At 40.9% G+C, this 17,117-nt stretch overlaps 1 protein-coding gene across 16 annotated transcripts in view; it reads right to left on the minus strand.

Moving 5' to 3' along the window:
- Nucleotides 1-17,117, minus strand: part of LOC102693209 (sorbin and SH3 domain-containing protein 2) — an 85,249-nt gene that overhangs the window by 46,445 nt on the left and 21,687 nt on the right. For all 16 annotated transcript variants that reach the window (XM_069193268.1, XM_069193288.1, XM_069193283.1 and 13 more), the window contains exon 3: nt 259-313. In XM_069193268.1, the coding sequence (XP_069049369.1) occupies nt 259-268 (10 nt within the window). In that variant the 5' untranslated portion in view covers nt 269-313. The remainder of the gene's footprint in view (nt 1-258; nt 314-17,117) is intronic.

The raw sequence follows: 17,117 nt of genomic DNA on the forward strand, positions 1-17,117 counted from the left end.
TAAAATGTATTTTTTTACTTTTACTATATTATTATGCACACTAAACCCATCGCTTTGATCACTGTCTGTAAGACCTTGCCTGTGGATCTGTGCAAATTAATAAACATCTAGAGCCTTATAAAGTATGATGTCCTGGAAGTAACTTTCAATAAAAAAACATACTGTACACTCTAGACTTCTGTTTTTGCTACACAAAGCCTAAACATTTCTAATCCTAAACTGGAAAAAAAAAACAAATAGCAGTAGCCACTGACATACCTGTATTCATGGTGAATCTGTCGCTTTATTGTAATACTGTAATCGTCAGGCGATCCTACAAAAAGAAATAAGGAGAATGTTTATCTCTGGACATAATTATAAATATCACACAGACAGAAGTATTCCCTTTCCTACATCGACTACTGTATAGAAATGCAAGAATATCCACTTCTGCTCAAACAAAATTCTTTCAATTTGATACCATCTGTAACAATTATATAAAGAACAGACACACACTGAAGATTTAAAAAAACGCTGACCTGCAAACATAAAATATGTTTTTTAAATAAGTCATGCAGGTGCTCGAGAAGCCATTTTAAAATTTTGCCCACATCATTCAGGTTATTTTCAAGTTCTCTGAAGAGGCACACTTTGAACAAACCTATATTTCCAGGATATTAAAAAGGGCTTACCCTGCAGTTTCTTTAAATGCTCATTAATTAAAAGACCCTAGTATCTACTATATAAAGTCCAAATAAATTAAAATCTGCAACAAATTACATTGGGGTGCTTCTAGCAAGCCAGGTGCACTTTAAAATATATAGTCACACTGGCAGCGAAAACATTACCAGCGCGAGTCTGTACCGAGAACGTGCAGTTAATAAAAACACTCAAGTCAATTATTTTATTTAAGTTGCGCTACTCTCAAGATTGATGGCAATTAAGTGTAACTCCACATCCAAACATCTGTGTTTCATGTTGACTGGAACGGCTACAGTTTTAAGCTACGTTCCGTCAGCCTGACTGAGGAGAATGTTCAGTCGACAGGGTCCCTGCAGGCCGTTAACTGTGCAGCACACACGATGAAGGATCGGCGCCTCGGGATGATTTACTGGGAGTGCGGGGATACTCAACCTGCAACCCAGCCCACCCACCCCAGAGCAGCGCTCCGATAGTACCAGCCCTTTAACTGCAATACTGATCCTGCCAGTGATTTTAGAAAGATCCTGAAATGGCACGGATTGGAGAGACCGCAGACACGAGTAAGCCTGATCTGGGACCCAAGCTGAAGGCGGCAGCGACGCCAAGACTGGGACTGCCCGCATTTCAGCACTCACGCAAGCAGAGCTGTGTGAAAATACCCCGGGACAGGAGACACGCTTGGTGAACAAGACTGCCTGAGTGTACAAATATGTAAGCAGGGTCTAATCCATTACCTCCTCCTGTCTGTTAGAGCCTAATGAGTTATGACAGTGCAGCTATTTAAGGAACGTCCAGCACAGCCCCTGCTTTAACTCCAGCAACTGCTGGAGAAAGCACAAGAAAACAAAAAAAATACAACTAAATTCAGTTTAATTCAACTAAAACTACATTTCCCTTGCCTTTCCCTCAACAGTACTTTATGGTTGTTTGAATTCTCTTCTTCCTTTCTTCTCGCCTTTAAGCAGCTTAGGATAGAGTTATTAAATTAACGTCACATACTGTAAATGTTTGTGGTTGTAGGAAAGCCTGTGTATATCAGAGAAGACACCTTTAAAGGCACTATATAAAATAAAGCTGTTCATTATTATATTACTATTTTTCTCCAAATGTGCTCAGCAGCGTAAGGGATACAAAGTATTTCATTAGCATCACATGAAATGCTTTATTTCTTTTATGGAGCTATTTTGATGTATTTTTTTATTAGAGCCAATTTAAACACATACTTTAAAAAAAAAACTGAATTCAATACTTTTTACAAGTCTCTACGTCATTCAATTTACCCAACTAAACCGTCATATTTTCAGAGCATTCAAATGCCTCTGATGTTACTGCTGCTCCTGCGTCAGTGTGTTGTTACATCTTCAGCAGAAAGGTGGCAGTGCTTAGCCCTTGGGCCTTGTGGAGAGTCAGCGTACCTTAGTTTCCACAGGTGGATTATGAGGGGGAAAGGTGGCTTCAGCAAAATAACAGGCAAGTGTCACTCGAATGACACACTGTACGGTATGACACACCTGAACTGGATGATAAGCTAAAATAAAACCAGGTGGAGCTTCATCCCTGCCTTATGGCTTTCTGCTGACTCCTGGTTTGAAATAACGCACACCGTCTGTACAGCAAGCCAACGGCAGCTTACTGTACGTAAAGGAGCAATTACGGTAGCAGATGAACATGCACGCAGTCGTATTCTTGGTATAGAGCGACACGTTACGTCTTACAGAAGGCTGCACGTGTTCAGGTCTGATATCTGTCTGGAAATGAAAAAGCTGTGTCATCATATCTTCTCTCACGCTGCTGTACAGAAAAAAACATCACCTTCACCTTGTGATGTGGCTGTGGATTTAATATCCATTTGTTGCACACTAAAGTCAAGAAACGCTGAAAGCTTCAATTAGGATTCATTTTCCTTTTTCGCAACCAAACTGAAAGGAAATACATTCATTGAATACGTTTTGATATCCTTCCCTGAAGTGAATGGTGGATATAATGATGGCAGCATGTGAGCAGACCCTGCTACTGACATACCGTGCTGCACCAGTACTCTCATATTCCTTGTACCAGTTAGTACACGGCGGCGCAGTGTCGTGTGACAGCACTGGAGTACAAATAGCAAAGGCACTGCACTTTAAACTTGGAAAACCAATCTGGCTACACACAAGTATTCAGTACCACTGAGGGTATAAAAAAGTTGCCCAAGCTGGAAATGCGGCAGGCTGGAGCCATGTCAAACGTTTGTGTGAAGTGTGAAGAGTGGGCTGTGTGGAAACGGGCCAACTCGGTGTCTTCACACCCAGCGACTGGGTCCGTTTTCAAGCGTGACATCCTGCATGCCCAGTAAATATCAGGCCAGTGGAAACAGCATGAAGAGATCCCAGCGAACTCACAAGACGCTTCACCGCTTCAGAACATCAGAACGACGAGAGAAAAGAAGAAAGTTCAGAATGAGAGGAGGAGGCCTTTCAGGAGGCCTATATCATTTGGTAGTTAGTAACCGACCCGAAAATCTGCTCAGGCTGCATCCTGAAAGAAAGTAGCGTGTTCCAGACTCCCACAGCACTAGAGGTAAAGAAGTACCTCCTGTTCTCTGTTTTAGAGACACTTCCATGTAGTTTGCACTAGTGACCCCTGGTTCACTGTTCATTCCAACTGAGCCAGGCAGCTGATCTTGAGATCGCACCACCCACCTATTAAAACGCAGCAGGGACTATACTTTCCACGCAGATGGCTTCATAAGGTCGGTGTGAGGCCCAAAAGATGTGACTGATGTGTAACTTGACAGCCAGGGAAGTCTGAGACTGAGAAGCCGACAGGGGCAGAAGCATGTCCTGGTCTTCCCGGATAAATTTCCACTCTGCTGTGGAGTCACTGATGAGTTGATATGGAGAGAAGGAGCAGGGTCAGGTTGAAATCAGGTGCAGGTTGAAATCGGCACTCAGGGAGGGATGGAGAGGGACTCAGTCTAACACAGACCTCACGGGATGCGGTGAACACAGATTGTTGTCATAATTTATATTTTTTAAAAAAAGCTATTTTCTCTCAAGTTGAGGCAACTGGGAGTAGGGATTCGGCGGAGAGACTTCCTGACTCAGGTTCTGCAGACCATGACCTGGGAAGGAGGACTGAGATCCACCACAGACATTTAGGATTAAATATGCCCAGCTCCCCCATACAAGTGCACACTGTATGAAATAAATTGGCTGAAATAAGCAGGACACTGCAGTATAGTCACTCGCTATATTAAGTTCAATGATGATTCTCTTTGGTCTAACACTTCACATTTTGGGAACCAATTTTTATCAACAGTTTTGCCACAAATGAGAACGACACTATACAATGCTCCTGTTTAGTCTGGTATTTGGCGGGTTTCATCCGTAGCGCCCCCGTTCACAGCCCTCACCCCGGACACAAGCCATTCCTCACGCCAGGGCCACTGTCCCCGTGGCGGAGTCTGGGTGATGTTCAGCTCGTGTTCAAGCAGAACAGAAACGGGCACACACGCAGAGGAAATGTAGGTCAGAGTGCCAGCCCTCCTTTCCTTCTCTGCAGTGTGCCTTCAGTCCCGAAGAGAGATATGTGCCGCAGGGACGTCGTGGAAAGAGACCACGCTGCCCGCTGGCATTTTAACGGACTGTCTGCACTGTTACAAGTTTGACTGCTGCCCACTGTCGATTTCAGCATTTAATAAACAACAATGAGTACGACAACATAAAATTCATGCCACGCACAACCTAGTAACACAGGATTCTCCTTAAGAGGAAAAAAGTGAGTGTTTACTGGGAAACAACACAGCAGGCCATATTGCTTCTACATCTGATATAATAACCAGGAGGAAAAAAAGCTTTTAATAACTGATGGAATATTACCATTATGATTTATCTTTACTTTATAACCTACTGTATAGCACTGATGCCTTTACTGTTCCCGATTCCAATATATACACAAAAATCTTAGCCAATTTGTATTTTTCTACTATTTTCACTCATTTTTTCCTCTTTGTCAACAGACATTTTGATGGTGGTGACATAAGGATATATGATAAACTTTGTAATAGCTTTCATAGCACTGAATAGGAAAACTGAAGTCAATGGTCATCTAAGGATAAGTCAATTGGATTTGATTGGTTAATGTGCTGGATTAGCGACAGCAATTCAATACATTATGCTGGCTCTACAATTCACCTTTTGTAGACGCGAATGTCAATGTGAATTATAACTGCTGAACGACAGGCATAGTTACTTTTCACCGGACTGAGCTGTATAAAATAACACTGAAATAACATTGAAAGTTGTCCTAATAGCACATACATTTGGGAAATTTCCAAGTTACAAAAACTGACACGTGGGCCACGTTCAACTAAGTGAAAGATTGCTTCTCACAGAGGCCTAAAGATGGCGAGAATCTAAACACAACCTCAAAATCAATCTCGCATGTAACTCCCCAGAAATCTTTAAAGCACACACAAAATACTACTTTATTTACACCAAACATGCCCAGCGTAATCAAAGAGTCGCACAGACCCATCAGCATTTAATGAAGGAGAGCACTCTTAGAGACAACAGATGTGGTCGGCGGAAAAGGGATATTCAATCACTAAACTTTCAAAAACAACGTCGCCGTGGAATCTTGGTTAAACTAGAATTCCTGATGAAAAGAACATGGAAACATTTTTCGATCCCATCAACTGTTCAGCTCTTCATCCTCTCTGACAGCCGTGCTTAGCAGTGGGCAGACTCGCCACTGAGCCCTCTCTGCCAGCACTGACTGAGTGATTTATTTCGAACCGCTACGCTATGTTTGTACGGGTTGCGCTGGCAGGGCCTGATGAATTGCCAGCCAAGCAGCTAAGCCGGTCAATACCACAATCATATATAGAACCAAAGCAAATGGACTAAGAAAGCACTCTCAAGACGACAACAACAGCCCCTCTCACCGCCATTCGCTCAATGTTGCTCATTGATTTTGCTGTTCCAGCACCACTGGGCGCCTTCCAGATGCAGCCTCTGCCGTGCAGGAACACAAACGTGCTGTAAAGAGCTCCAACTCCGGACGGAGGCTGCTGCCCTGCGCCAAAACGCTGCTCCAAGAAAACCACAGAGAGTCTATTTCTCATTCCGCACACCAGCTCCAAATCGATTAAGAAGTGCCTTAATTAGCACAAGTTATTACGTTTTCTAGGTCTCGGCTCGTTGACAGAATGTAGCTACTCTAAAACCTATAAGAATGCTCTTCAACAAGATCATAGTAGGGCCCTTTGTTTTATTTTTAGAAAAATGCCTTGTTTATTTAACTCGGCTACATCCCTGTGACCCTCGTATCAAAACAGAGGGTGATACTGAATGGTCCACGCTTTCCTCCAGAATGTACGCTGGTTCTTCCTGTTTGATTTTTATTTCCCTAGTACTCCCAGTTTGCAATTTCTTATTGCATTCCTGCATGCCTGCACAAACCTTTAACGGTCAGCCGGTGAGCCATCTGTTTTCATTCATCCTTAGAATACAAACTTGCAACACAGTCTGTACCATTGTAGCTAATTATTATTTTGCTACTTTGTATACAGATTGTGGCTCCTTGATTAAACAGCTGTGTTGTACATTCTTCCCACTTGTACTTGGTCAGCTAATGACAATATCATTATAAGGGAGAAAAAAAAACAATTGATCTACAACTAATATACAAAGAGGTAACACTCCACAAGTTGGTTTCTTTTCCAAGTTTCAGAACGTGTACTATACATGTAGATTTCAGAAAGTTGTGGGAAAGCCTCACAATTTGGAAGCACTGAATGGAATTGCGTGTAACAGCCATTCGTTGTAAATTCTCGGTTAAATGGCACCCTAACGTATGCATATAAATTATTCATGCAAAAAATGATGAGTGCTATAATTCAAGAGCCCAATGCACAGCTACAGGCAACTCAATGAGGGCCCATATTGAATGCATTGCATTGTGGTATCAGTAAGGTGTTTCTTACTGCTTACACTCACTAGCCATCAGTACTGATATTAAATGCTCTTAACGGCATCATAGGTGAGAAAAGAAAATCCAAGCTTAGATTGCACATTTCCATGCCGGAAGAAAGAAATTGGTGCTCTTGGCACATAAGGCCTTTGCTGCATTTGCTGTTGTGAATCTGGTCAGCTCTCCCTTGGTAACCCTGCTCTGTCCCCTGCTTAGTCTTATTTATAGTCTGTTTTCAGTTACCACAGTGCACCGGGTGGGCAAGGAGAGCTGCCCTCATGTTCTCACACTGCAGCATCCTTAGAAAAGTCACAGGAGGTCAGTGTCCCCGAGTGCCCATCAGCTATTAGCAATTACAGGACACAGTTCAGAGTAAAGATACTGTAACTGGAAGACATTCAGGGCCACATACTAACGGGGCTGAAGTGCAACAACTGTAAAGTTGCTATTTTTAAGATTCTTAATAATTACCGTACATGCTATTACATTACATCATTGATTATTTGGTGAACGATAATTCATCTTCCAACATTTTCAAGTGATCTGGTGAAAATGTCATACAGCATTCATAAACCATATTTCAATCCTCATTAAACAGGTAATATTGTACAGCAGGTTAAACATGTACTGTACCGTATGTAGCCTGTTTGCATTTTTGTTTGCACTCCATACTTAATTCATAACCTTTTTATACATTAAAGAAGTTAAGAACACTAAAAACATTCATACTGCCCTACACCCTAAAACACACTTTTATAGAAGAATGTGCAAAAGTTAAACAGTTAAAAGAGCTCTGATGCTTTGTCCACTGTTTATGAAAATAAGGCAACTCCTGCCCCCCTCTGGCTCCAGAGAATCGATAATCTACTTTACTTTTTTATTAAGACACACATCTGTGATGTTAGCAGTTCAACCGAAATTTTCAACACCATCTATAAAATAAATTTCTATCACCTATCTAGACAATTAAAAGGAAATCTGACAAGAATTTAAAAGTCTGAACTACACCTACTGTAACTGCATTTCAGAGCACATTCCATTATTGATCTGGAACAAAGGATAATGATACAGCTTTGTAACACCACAAAGTCAGTCCTCCCTGTGTAGTCTCCAGGCCCACAAAACGTGTGCAGAGATGGCTGTTGGCCTATTTCTGATCCCACAGTTGTAATCATACTGTGCAATACTGTATGTTCTCTAAATTGGCTCCCGATATTCTATTCATTCTCCAATCTTATTTACTCATTATACTACAAGTGTATGTTATTTACAACCTACTGTAGTTAAAGGCAGCTATACAGATTGCAAAAATTGAAGGATGGAGGACAGAGTCAATTTCTGAATGTGTACTACGGCCTCCTGTTGATTTATGAGGTTTTGTCCTATGTTACTCCCTGCCTAAAGTGTTTGTGTGGCTGTTTCACAGTGTCCACAGTCCCTGCAAAATGCAAGCAGGGCATTTTCTGTCAATCAATATGCTATATGTCTTGGAGCAAATGGGTATCCTGCAATGATGTAATACATTCTGAGTTGCACTTTGACACAGTTTATGTCTGATGTTTATTTCTACACTCGCCTCTTACAACAGCCTAAAGATAAGATGAGGAGTGAAGAGACTCAGCCTGCTTACACGAAGGTACATTACAGATTATAGGATATCTTTACTGTATCCTTTAGAACAACTGTGGTACCACAGTTATACAGATTTCCTGTGCCATTGTTCCATGTTCATTTCAGATCTACAATACTAGCTCTGTGCATAGTTCTCATGCGCTGGGTGTGACTTGAGCACCCTTTAGTTAGTTACATATTTCTGTGAAAGCTATGGCTACAAGGAATAGGGATTTTATTTATAGTGGAACAAGTTTCACTTAAGGAGATTTACAAGCCAGCCGAGAATTCTCTGCATGGTTGAGTTTGAACAAAGTCTGTTACTCTCCATAAATTACCAAAACAGCCATTTGATTTTATTATACAGAGCTCCACCTCTAATGAAACAGGCTTAACATGTTTAACCTCTGGAAACAGATCTGAACTGGTTCTTCTTAGTGGTATCTAGAAATTAAAATGGCTTTTTTTATTGGTTTTTCTCTGTTCAGTAGCACCGAAAGCCACATTTCGCTTCCATTCGGTCCTCTAAAAAAATGTTTCCATGCTTTCAAGACAATATACTGTAGTTTAGTGAAATATAGTTTACCCTACCCGTGAATTTCTATTGTAACGAAAGTTGAATGTGCACAGAGCTGTTAATATTTTTATATACTGCATGCCAGAGCAGGTTTGAGTAATGATAAAGTAAGGGCAATTGATTGCAAGAAACAGCTGGTGGTTTTCTGATCAGCACGGCGGTAATCACTCACACCTGTAATGGGAATATTCATCTATAAACAGCAAACCTGCTCTTGGTTTTTCTTAAAATATAGCGTATGGTAGGAGGTAATTTCTCTCCACTGTATATGCTCAGTATCACATGTGTTTTAAATCACTTTGCTTCAGTAGTTCACCCTCTATTTGCACTGTAGGTCCCAGTCAAGGCCTCGTGAGTCCTGGATTACTGTCCCTGATTACCTGAGAGCAGGGATTCCTAACATACTGTACGACTCCCCCCTCCTATGACACGCTGATGAAGTTTGGAGACCTTAACACGACTGACAGGCGGCTCAATCTCCACAACCCCAAACGAACCCCAGGAAAAATAGTAATTCATTAGCCTTCTAAGTGCTCTCTTGAGACTGCACTTCATTTCCTCTTAAATGAGCAGATCGAATCTCACATTTCAAAAGAGGTTAAAAGCAAGCCACTCATTATTAAAAGGTATTAATCAGATGTGGTACAGTATCATGCTGCACTGCGCACTAGGAAGAACAGTTTTCTTGAACAGCCAATTAAAAAAAAAAGTGATATTAAAAAATGAACATCAAATTAACACAATTTGCTTAAATAGAACTAAACCATCAAGAATATTGAGATATTTCTCATCTTCAGTTCAAAATATATTAATTATTATTATTATTATTATTATTATTATTATTATTATTATCCCATAAATGTATCTTAATTTGTTCACACCACTCCATACAAACTGCATTTTGTACAAAAAACAATGTCACATTTTGTATTTAAAATCTTCTAAACTCTGCATTGGAAAGAAAAAATAAAAGATTCTAACCTAGTTAGTAGCTGGACTGTTCTTGCTTCTGTAATATTGCTTCAAGGAAAGCAATTCCAGTAATAGAATTTTTACTTTTAATGCCCACAAAATCAGAATGTTGGAATGTTTGGATAACTTAACACAAGACCTGGGTACAGGACTATTCTGAAGCTCAGGGTCATGCACTGTAAAAGTGGTGGAAGACGATAAGTCTCTCTTGAATAACTTTCCCCTGGGGGTACAGCTCTCGCCTTCCGTAGTGACATTGAGAGGATAAATGCCCCTCTTAAGGAAGGACGGCCACTCCTGTTTACCTTATTAGAGTGACAGAGAAGCACTGAAGTTTCAGAAGCATTGTTGTGAATTCTGCTCTACTTCTGCAGGTGCACTCTGACATGCAATGTGGATTCCAGGTCTGATCTACTTACCATAATTCCTAAAATAATCTGGGAGAGCACGGCAATGTGGACTGTGGAAAAGCAGGGTTAGCGTTGTTTTTTTGTAATGTGCTGCTGTTACAGCGTTAATTTATGCCTGTTTGTCACTCATGAGATTTGTCTTATAAAACCATCTACGGATTAAAAAAAAAAAATTCTTCTTAAACTGCGAATTATCTTGCAGGTTTGTGAGCTGCTTCAGTTCTAGAGGTTATTTTGCTGCTGCGGCAAACAAATACTGTTCTAGAAAGGGGTTCTATAAAAAAATAGCTTCACAATAAAGAAAAAGCATAACATTTGACTTTGGAAAACAAATAAAGAAATGACTGAGCATGAACATGATGCCACACACACACAAGTTATGGATTAATTTGTAAATTGTTAAATTACAGTATTTTTATACTTTAAAAGGTGTTTTCAGTTAAAATGAAAATGGCATTTATATCACAGGCAAGCTTTGTCTGAAGAGCTAATGCTTTCTCTATAGAAGACAACAAAGTTTGTTGCGATATCGCATTTCTAGTGCAGATCTTCCTTTTAATCATTGATAAACATATTTCAATACACTTCAGAAAATGTGCCCAGGATGTGCATATTGTGACGTCACAATGACTGTTTTTAGTAGAACAATGGTAGTAATGAGAGCAGGGGTGGAATCAGGAAATGTACAAATATTAGGCACAGAAATACAGGAAATGCAGTTATGCAAGACAGTGATAGTGATCAAAATTAATTTCTGCAAGCCATTTTCATATGTTTTTGTTTACTACAGCTCTTAAATGCAGTTTCCAGGGGTAAATACTCATATATTCCATCACTTTTCAGATCTAAATCACTTGCCTTTAGCAGTCTTTAACACTGCTTGGCTTAGTGACCCAATGTCAAATGCAAGCTCATTCTGACAGGCAGAGTAATCGCACAATTTCTAAATCAAAGCTCGTGCACCTGCTGTTCCACAACAATTTCCTGTTTGTTTTCCGCCATCAGTTATATTAGATTATTAATATTGATTTTTAACACTACAATCAAATCCAGACCATGCCAGTCTGTTTCGCTTGACAACTAGATTTGATCACAAACACACAACAGATTTTTTTCCTTCTTAAGCACAATATCACCTTCAACAAGCCCTATAGCAGACCTTTAACAATCAATACAAGCTGCAGGTTTGTTAATTTGATTACTAATTTCTCCACTTAAATATACCGGTTTGACATGATCTTTTCATCTGTAACTTCAAACCATGATCGTGAATGCTGGAGAACACTCAAAGAAAAAATTAAACACAAAATCCCTTACCTTCAGAATGTTGATGATATGATTTTGACCCTTAACCTACAGTACAGAGCACATCTGTTTGTTCTGAACAACCGTGAGTGATAAAGAAAGTGTACCAACCGACTACACAAATGTGGGAATACAGCAGTTGGATTGCAGCAGAAATTACAATACAGTTGCCTTGAACTATAACCCCAGCCCACTGCTCTATACAAGGGCAAAGAGTATTTTGCAGCACACTATCATGTTATACAGTACAATGTCTGCATAATGACTACATAAAGTACAACACAACTGTAGAGGTAAAGATCTTCCACATACTTCTGCAGAGAAAATAACCTACTTCTATTCTTCTTTAGCTGTAGTTACTTTTAGTTCTCATTTATTACTAGGAGGAAGTTAGTATTATCTACTAAGTTGGAGTTCAATTATTTGTAATTTATATCATCCTGACAAATGGTTTTGGTAGAGCTAAGCTAATTTGAGTGGTGAACAAAAACTACATTTGACAACGACAGCTGATGCAGTTTAACCAAATCAATCTTTGCAAGTCGGGGAAAACTGAAATTTCATCCATCCAAAAACAAAGCAAGTTACTGTGTTGTATCCACTGCTAGGACACACTACACAAATCACACATTTCACTGAAATAGAGATTAAATCTTTGTTTTACAATTACGTCCACAATCATACAGGACCCACCATGAACACGTGAAGTAAGTAAAACTAACAGCAACTAACAGGAAGATGACTAATTAAATTACATAATACAGCATTGTACATTCTTAAACATTTGACAAGGAACTGATCTGACAACACAAGACGCAAAGGGTTTCCCATGTTTCTAAATTCACTATTCAACTGGGTGAATGCTGCTTTGTGCTCCGTGTTTGCTGAGCAAGTGTCAAATCACGAACGTGAAAAATCTTTAGCAACAAATTCCAAAGGACTAAAGACAGTCCATTATTTTATATAACATTGCATATCTTGCATTCTTTGGCACAGCACATTAGCTGAAAACAATAGTTCAAGTGCAGTTTCAGACCGCACTCTTGAACAAGAAATTAATTAGTCCTTCATGCTAATGGGAAGTAATTACTGGGCAGGATTCAACAGCTGAAGCCCTGAGCAGGACAGACACATCTTTATCACGATGGACAACATACTTTTTGAGAGCTTAACTGCAGACATCTGTTTTAAAAGAGCAGATTTTCTAGATAGCTGAACGAATCACAGCGCCCGCTCTGGTGATCACAATCACGTGAGCAGAATTTAAATCAAGCCTCAGGATTCCAGGAAACTTACCAGCCTAAATGTGTTCACATTATAACATTATGAGAAACATGGAGCTCTAGAACAGCAGCTATAGTCCATGGAGACACAGATTGAATATTCAATACTATAAAGTAATGGTATAATTTATTTTTAATTTTTATTTGCCATATACTGTACAGAACGACTCTTGGTTTCATGACTGTAATCCTTAGTTCACTGCATTGTTTGTCTCTTTTACACATTTAATGCAGGGGAACATAGCTTTGCATATAAGCATGATTACACCTTAAGGAAGGGAAGGCTTAAAGACGTCTTAAAGAATTCTAGCAACTGCATAAACTCCTGCATTTAGCTTTTACAAAAAATACAGACAGTGGTTAAAAACAAACATGGGCCACCAATGGCAAATCTCTGAACAGGGTGCTGAGCCACCATGTGTGGCCAAAGTAACCTGTACGTGCTGTGGCACAGGGTCTCCTAGCATCTGGAAGAAGGACGCAGCACCATTTGTCCACAAGAAAGCAGTCAACTCACACCTGGTTGATGAAGGTGAAGGTGAAGAATGCCATCTCAGGCATCATTCCAGAACATCCCATAAACAGGGGTCATATCTAGTGACTGAGACATATGGAGAACTCGAGTGTCATCAGGTCACTGGCCGTCCACAGAGCTCTAAAGAAGGGGGAACTGTCATCCTGGACAACGGCTCTCCAGCCAGGAAGGAAATGCTGCAACATCAGGTGAACATGATCATTCAGTTCAACTAGGAATTAGCATGGGCTCTGCCTTCTAGGGGAACAAGTGCAGCCAAATCACGTCAGGAAAATATGCTCCACAACCTCAAAGAGCCACCAGAACCCTTCACTGTTGAAACCAAGCACCCAAGGCTGTGCTGTGCTGAAGTTTGGCGCCACACACGCACTCACCAGTTTGTGGAGAACATGGTGAAGGATCATTCATCTCCGCATATCACATTTCAGCCCTGCGCAGTAGCCCACTGCCTGTGATCTGTGCACTGGGGGTGGTGTTGAGTGGCTTGGGCATGGAAACCTGACTGATATCCTACTGTGTGGACTTCTTTTCAGACCCATTTTTTAATGCAGCTGGATGCTCTCACCATGTCAAACTGCAGTTACCTAATCTGCACTTCCTAATTCTTTTTTTTCGTCTTGCATTCAGGTTAACGCTTGATCCTGGAGTTTGTGTCTCCTTCATCCCATTGTCGCCCTTTGCCGATGTTTTTCCACTGGGATAGACATGCTGACATCAGCTTACACATCCTTGCTTGTGAAACAACAGCAACTTGGTCTTGTTCACTGATGCTCTTGCCAAATGAGCCCCAACAATTTTCAAGTCACTGAGGTTTCCTCTCGCAGCAATACTAGCTATAATTATGGGCAAACAGGCCTGTGCAGCATTTTTCTACATGACAAGAATTCTGGGATATCATTTGCTTAATGAATGAGCCACACCCATGTGGAAGCTTTCAATATACAGTACTTTATGTTGCTCATTTATTCAAGGTTGCTTTTGTGCATTACCTGTAGATGCACATTTTAGGCCTGTCTTGAAACCTCTTCCAAACATTTGAAAAGTAGCCACAGTAATTTATTAATGTATTCAGAAATGCTGCAAAAAAACCCCAACTTCTTCAAAAAACTGTCTGAGCTTGTTTTCTGAAACAAATACGCACAAACTGTGGGGGTGGATAATAGATTGTCCAGCTTGGATATCTGACTCATTGGACGTCCGGGTTTTCTTGAATAGTTTCGTAACGGCTAACTTGTGTTCTATGGAAATAAGAATTAAGCACATTGTCTTTGTTTTCATCTTTCAAGGACATAAAACTGGGGTGGGTAGGTGCATTTCATGAAACATTAACTATTTTATGACGATTTAAAATGTGAAGTACCTAAAACAGTTTGGAAATGTTGATAAAATGGTTTATGAAACCATCCACTTTCTCCAAGTTAATAGACACATTCTTTTTTACTATCGTTTTCATCTGTTCCTAATGCTTGTAACTACTGTATAGCTAGAAGAGATGACTGGAATGTTGCCCTGCTCCAGTTACTGCAGGCTGTGCACGTTACTGTGCGTATGTGTGCCCTCATGCAGCCTGTCGCCCTGCTCAAGGTGTAGCCTTGCCCCCTCTGAGGGATTGATTCTTAACCTATAGGTCAGGACCCCATTGTGGGTCAGGGGTTAAGCACAAATGGGCTGCCATTAAATTACGCGCTTAGCATTAACACTTGAAAATGATACACACAATATTTATTGTAACATACTGTTGGCTACAATTCTGGTGTCTAATTGTAAAGGGAAAACGGGAAGAAATGTTGCGAAGCTCTCCAACAGTAGCGCACTGAAACTTCAGTCTCACAAGGCAGAAAACTGGTAGGGTCAGTTCCCAAGTAGCCAAAAACAGCACGGGAGGCATTTCATTCATTATCCAACTGCTTCTTCCAGTTCAGCAGCACGGGGAGCCGGAGTCTATCCTGGCAAGCAAGGGGCACAAGGCGGGATACACCCTGGACGGGACACCAGTCCACTGTAGGGCCCACAGACTCTCAGGCAAGGCGAGAGGAAACCGGAATGTCTGTAGAAATCCAAATGAACCATTTTTAATCGATGTGCCTGTGAAACAGATGTTTCACCACTGTCAGCCATGTTTCTGGCTGCACATGGCCGGCAGGAACATCTGTCAACAATCCCACAGTCACTCAGCGTGCTCTGCTGCAAAACAGGCAAAACCCTCGCGCTAACAGCTTTTAGTTCGGAAAGGGCTCGTTTTAAGTACTTTCAAGTTCAAGTGGGTTGTCAGTCCTACAACGTTGAAAACCACTGTTAAAAAGAATCATGTTTCTGAAAATGGATGGAACAGGTTCCTGTAGGACATTCTGCTTGAAACAACAGCACCAGCTCAACAGACACATAATCGAGATCACCCTACCGGGTGGCATTCCGCCCTCCGTGATGAGTTCCCTCCAGGAGTTTAAAATGTGCACAGTGTTTTCCGTGATATTTTTTTTTTCTCCTCAGGGTGGGCTGTTTGGGGAAAATGAGCAGAAATAGGGCAGGAAGGGCTTCCAAAGCAAACTCTCGTCTGGGCAATCCACATCATTCCGCACTATCAGGACCATGACATATATATATACACACTGTACAGGGTGTGCTTTTTCACACCGATCGCCAGGGACACTTTTCTTAATCAATTATTCATTCCTGCTGCACATGAAAAGGAACATTTCACATCCAACAGCACAGCCACTGTCTAGAACCGCTGCTTGTTCACAGCTCGGCATACTCGCCATCTGGACATCATCTGTCTGCGAGCAATGTCAAAGGCACTGTTCAGCTCTCAATACTTTCACTGCTTTCCATCACTCTGGACATTACGGGCACCACATAAGTGAATGTGAACAAAGGCATATGCATGAGTTTTCAGTTGGAAGGCCAAGGCTTGGGTATACAGTAGCTAGAGCACAGAAATGTCATATATACAGAGACGCAATCAAACGTTTGGAATAAGAATAACTGCCTGCAAGAGGCAATTCGGGCCGCAAGAGCTGCAGGAACTGCACTGCCGCCCCCTTTTACTTTGCATGAATGAATTCATGTACATACTGTACCAGCTGAAATATATACCTACAGTAAAAATGCAATAACCTATATGAAAAAACTGGGTCTGAGCTGCTTGGTTAAGGGAAATTAATTAGATGGAAAAAGTAAAAAAAAAAAAAAAAAATCTAACATTATTCTGGTCATTCAGAACACATTAATTTAAATTCCTTGTATCACTTGTTGTACATTCCTTCATTTGTATTGTATGCACTCGTGGAAGGGACACCATTTAGCTTCTCAAGAGGACTCCTCCAGTGGCCAAGAGCACAAGAATGCATCCCTCTTCTCCTATAAGGGTGTTCTACCCTGCACTTCCTCTGACCCTTTTGAAAGCCATGCGATAAAGCTCAGGAACACACACAAGCACTTCCACTTAAAAGCCACCGCAGTGGAATTCTCTCCTTCACGATATCTGCCCAACATTTAAAGGGACTGACATATCCAGAGTGTGTGGTGCTCCATCAGGCCTTGTGTCCATACTGTATGAGCGATCCATTAGCCTCTGAGAAGACCACCGCTGCTGAGAAAACAATCAGGTCCAGCATTGTGTTTCTAAAACCCACAGGGTTACAGATCACACACACTTGAACCCTGTGCAAATACAAGGAAAAAGGGCATTCCTCCAAAACTCTGGGATTGTCTCTGCACGGTAACTGGTTTTCTTCTGAGGAGTTGTATCAAGTCTCACCTGCATCTTAAAACGAGCACTAATATGG

Source organism: Lepisosteus oculatus, chromosome 1, assembly GCF_040954835.1.
Source record: "Lepisosteus oculatus isolate fLepOcu1 chromosome 1, fLepOcu1.hap2, whole genome shotgun sequence".
Taxonomy (NCBI): Eukaryota; Metazoa; Chordata; class Actinopteri; order Semionotiformes; family Lepisosteidae; genus Lepisosteus; species Lepisosteus oculatus.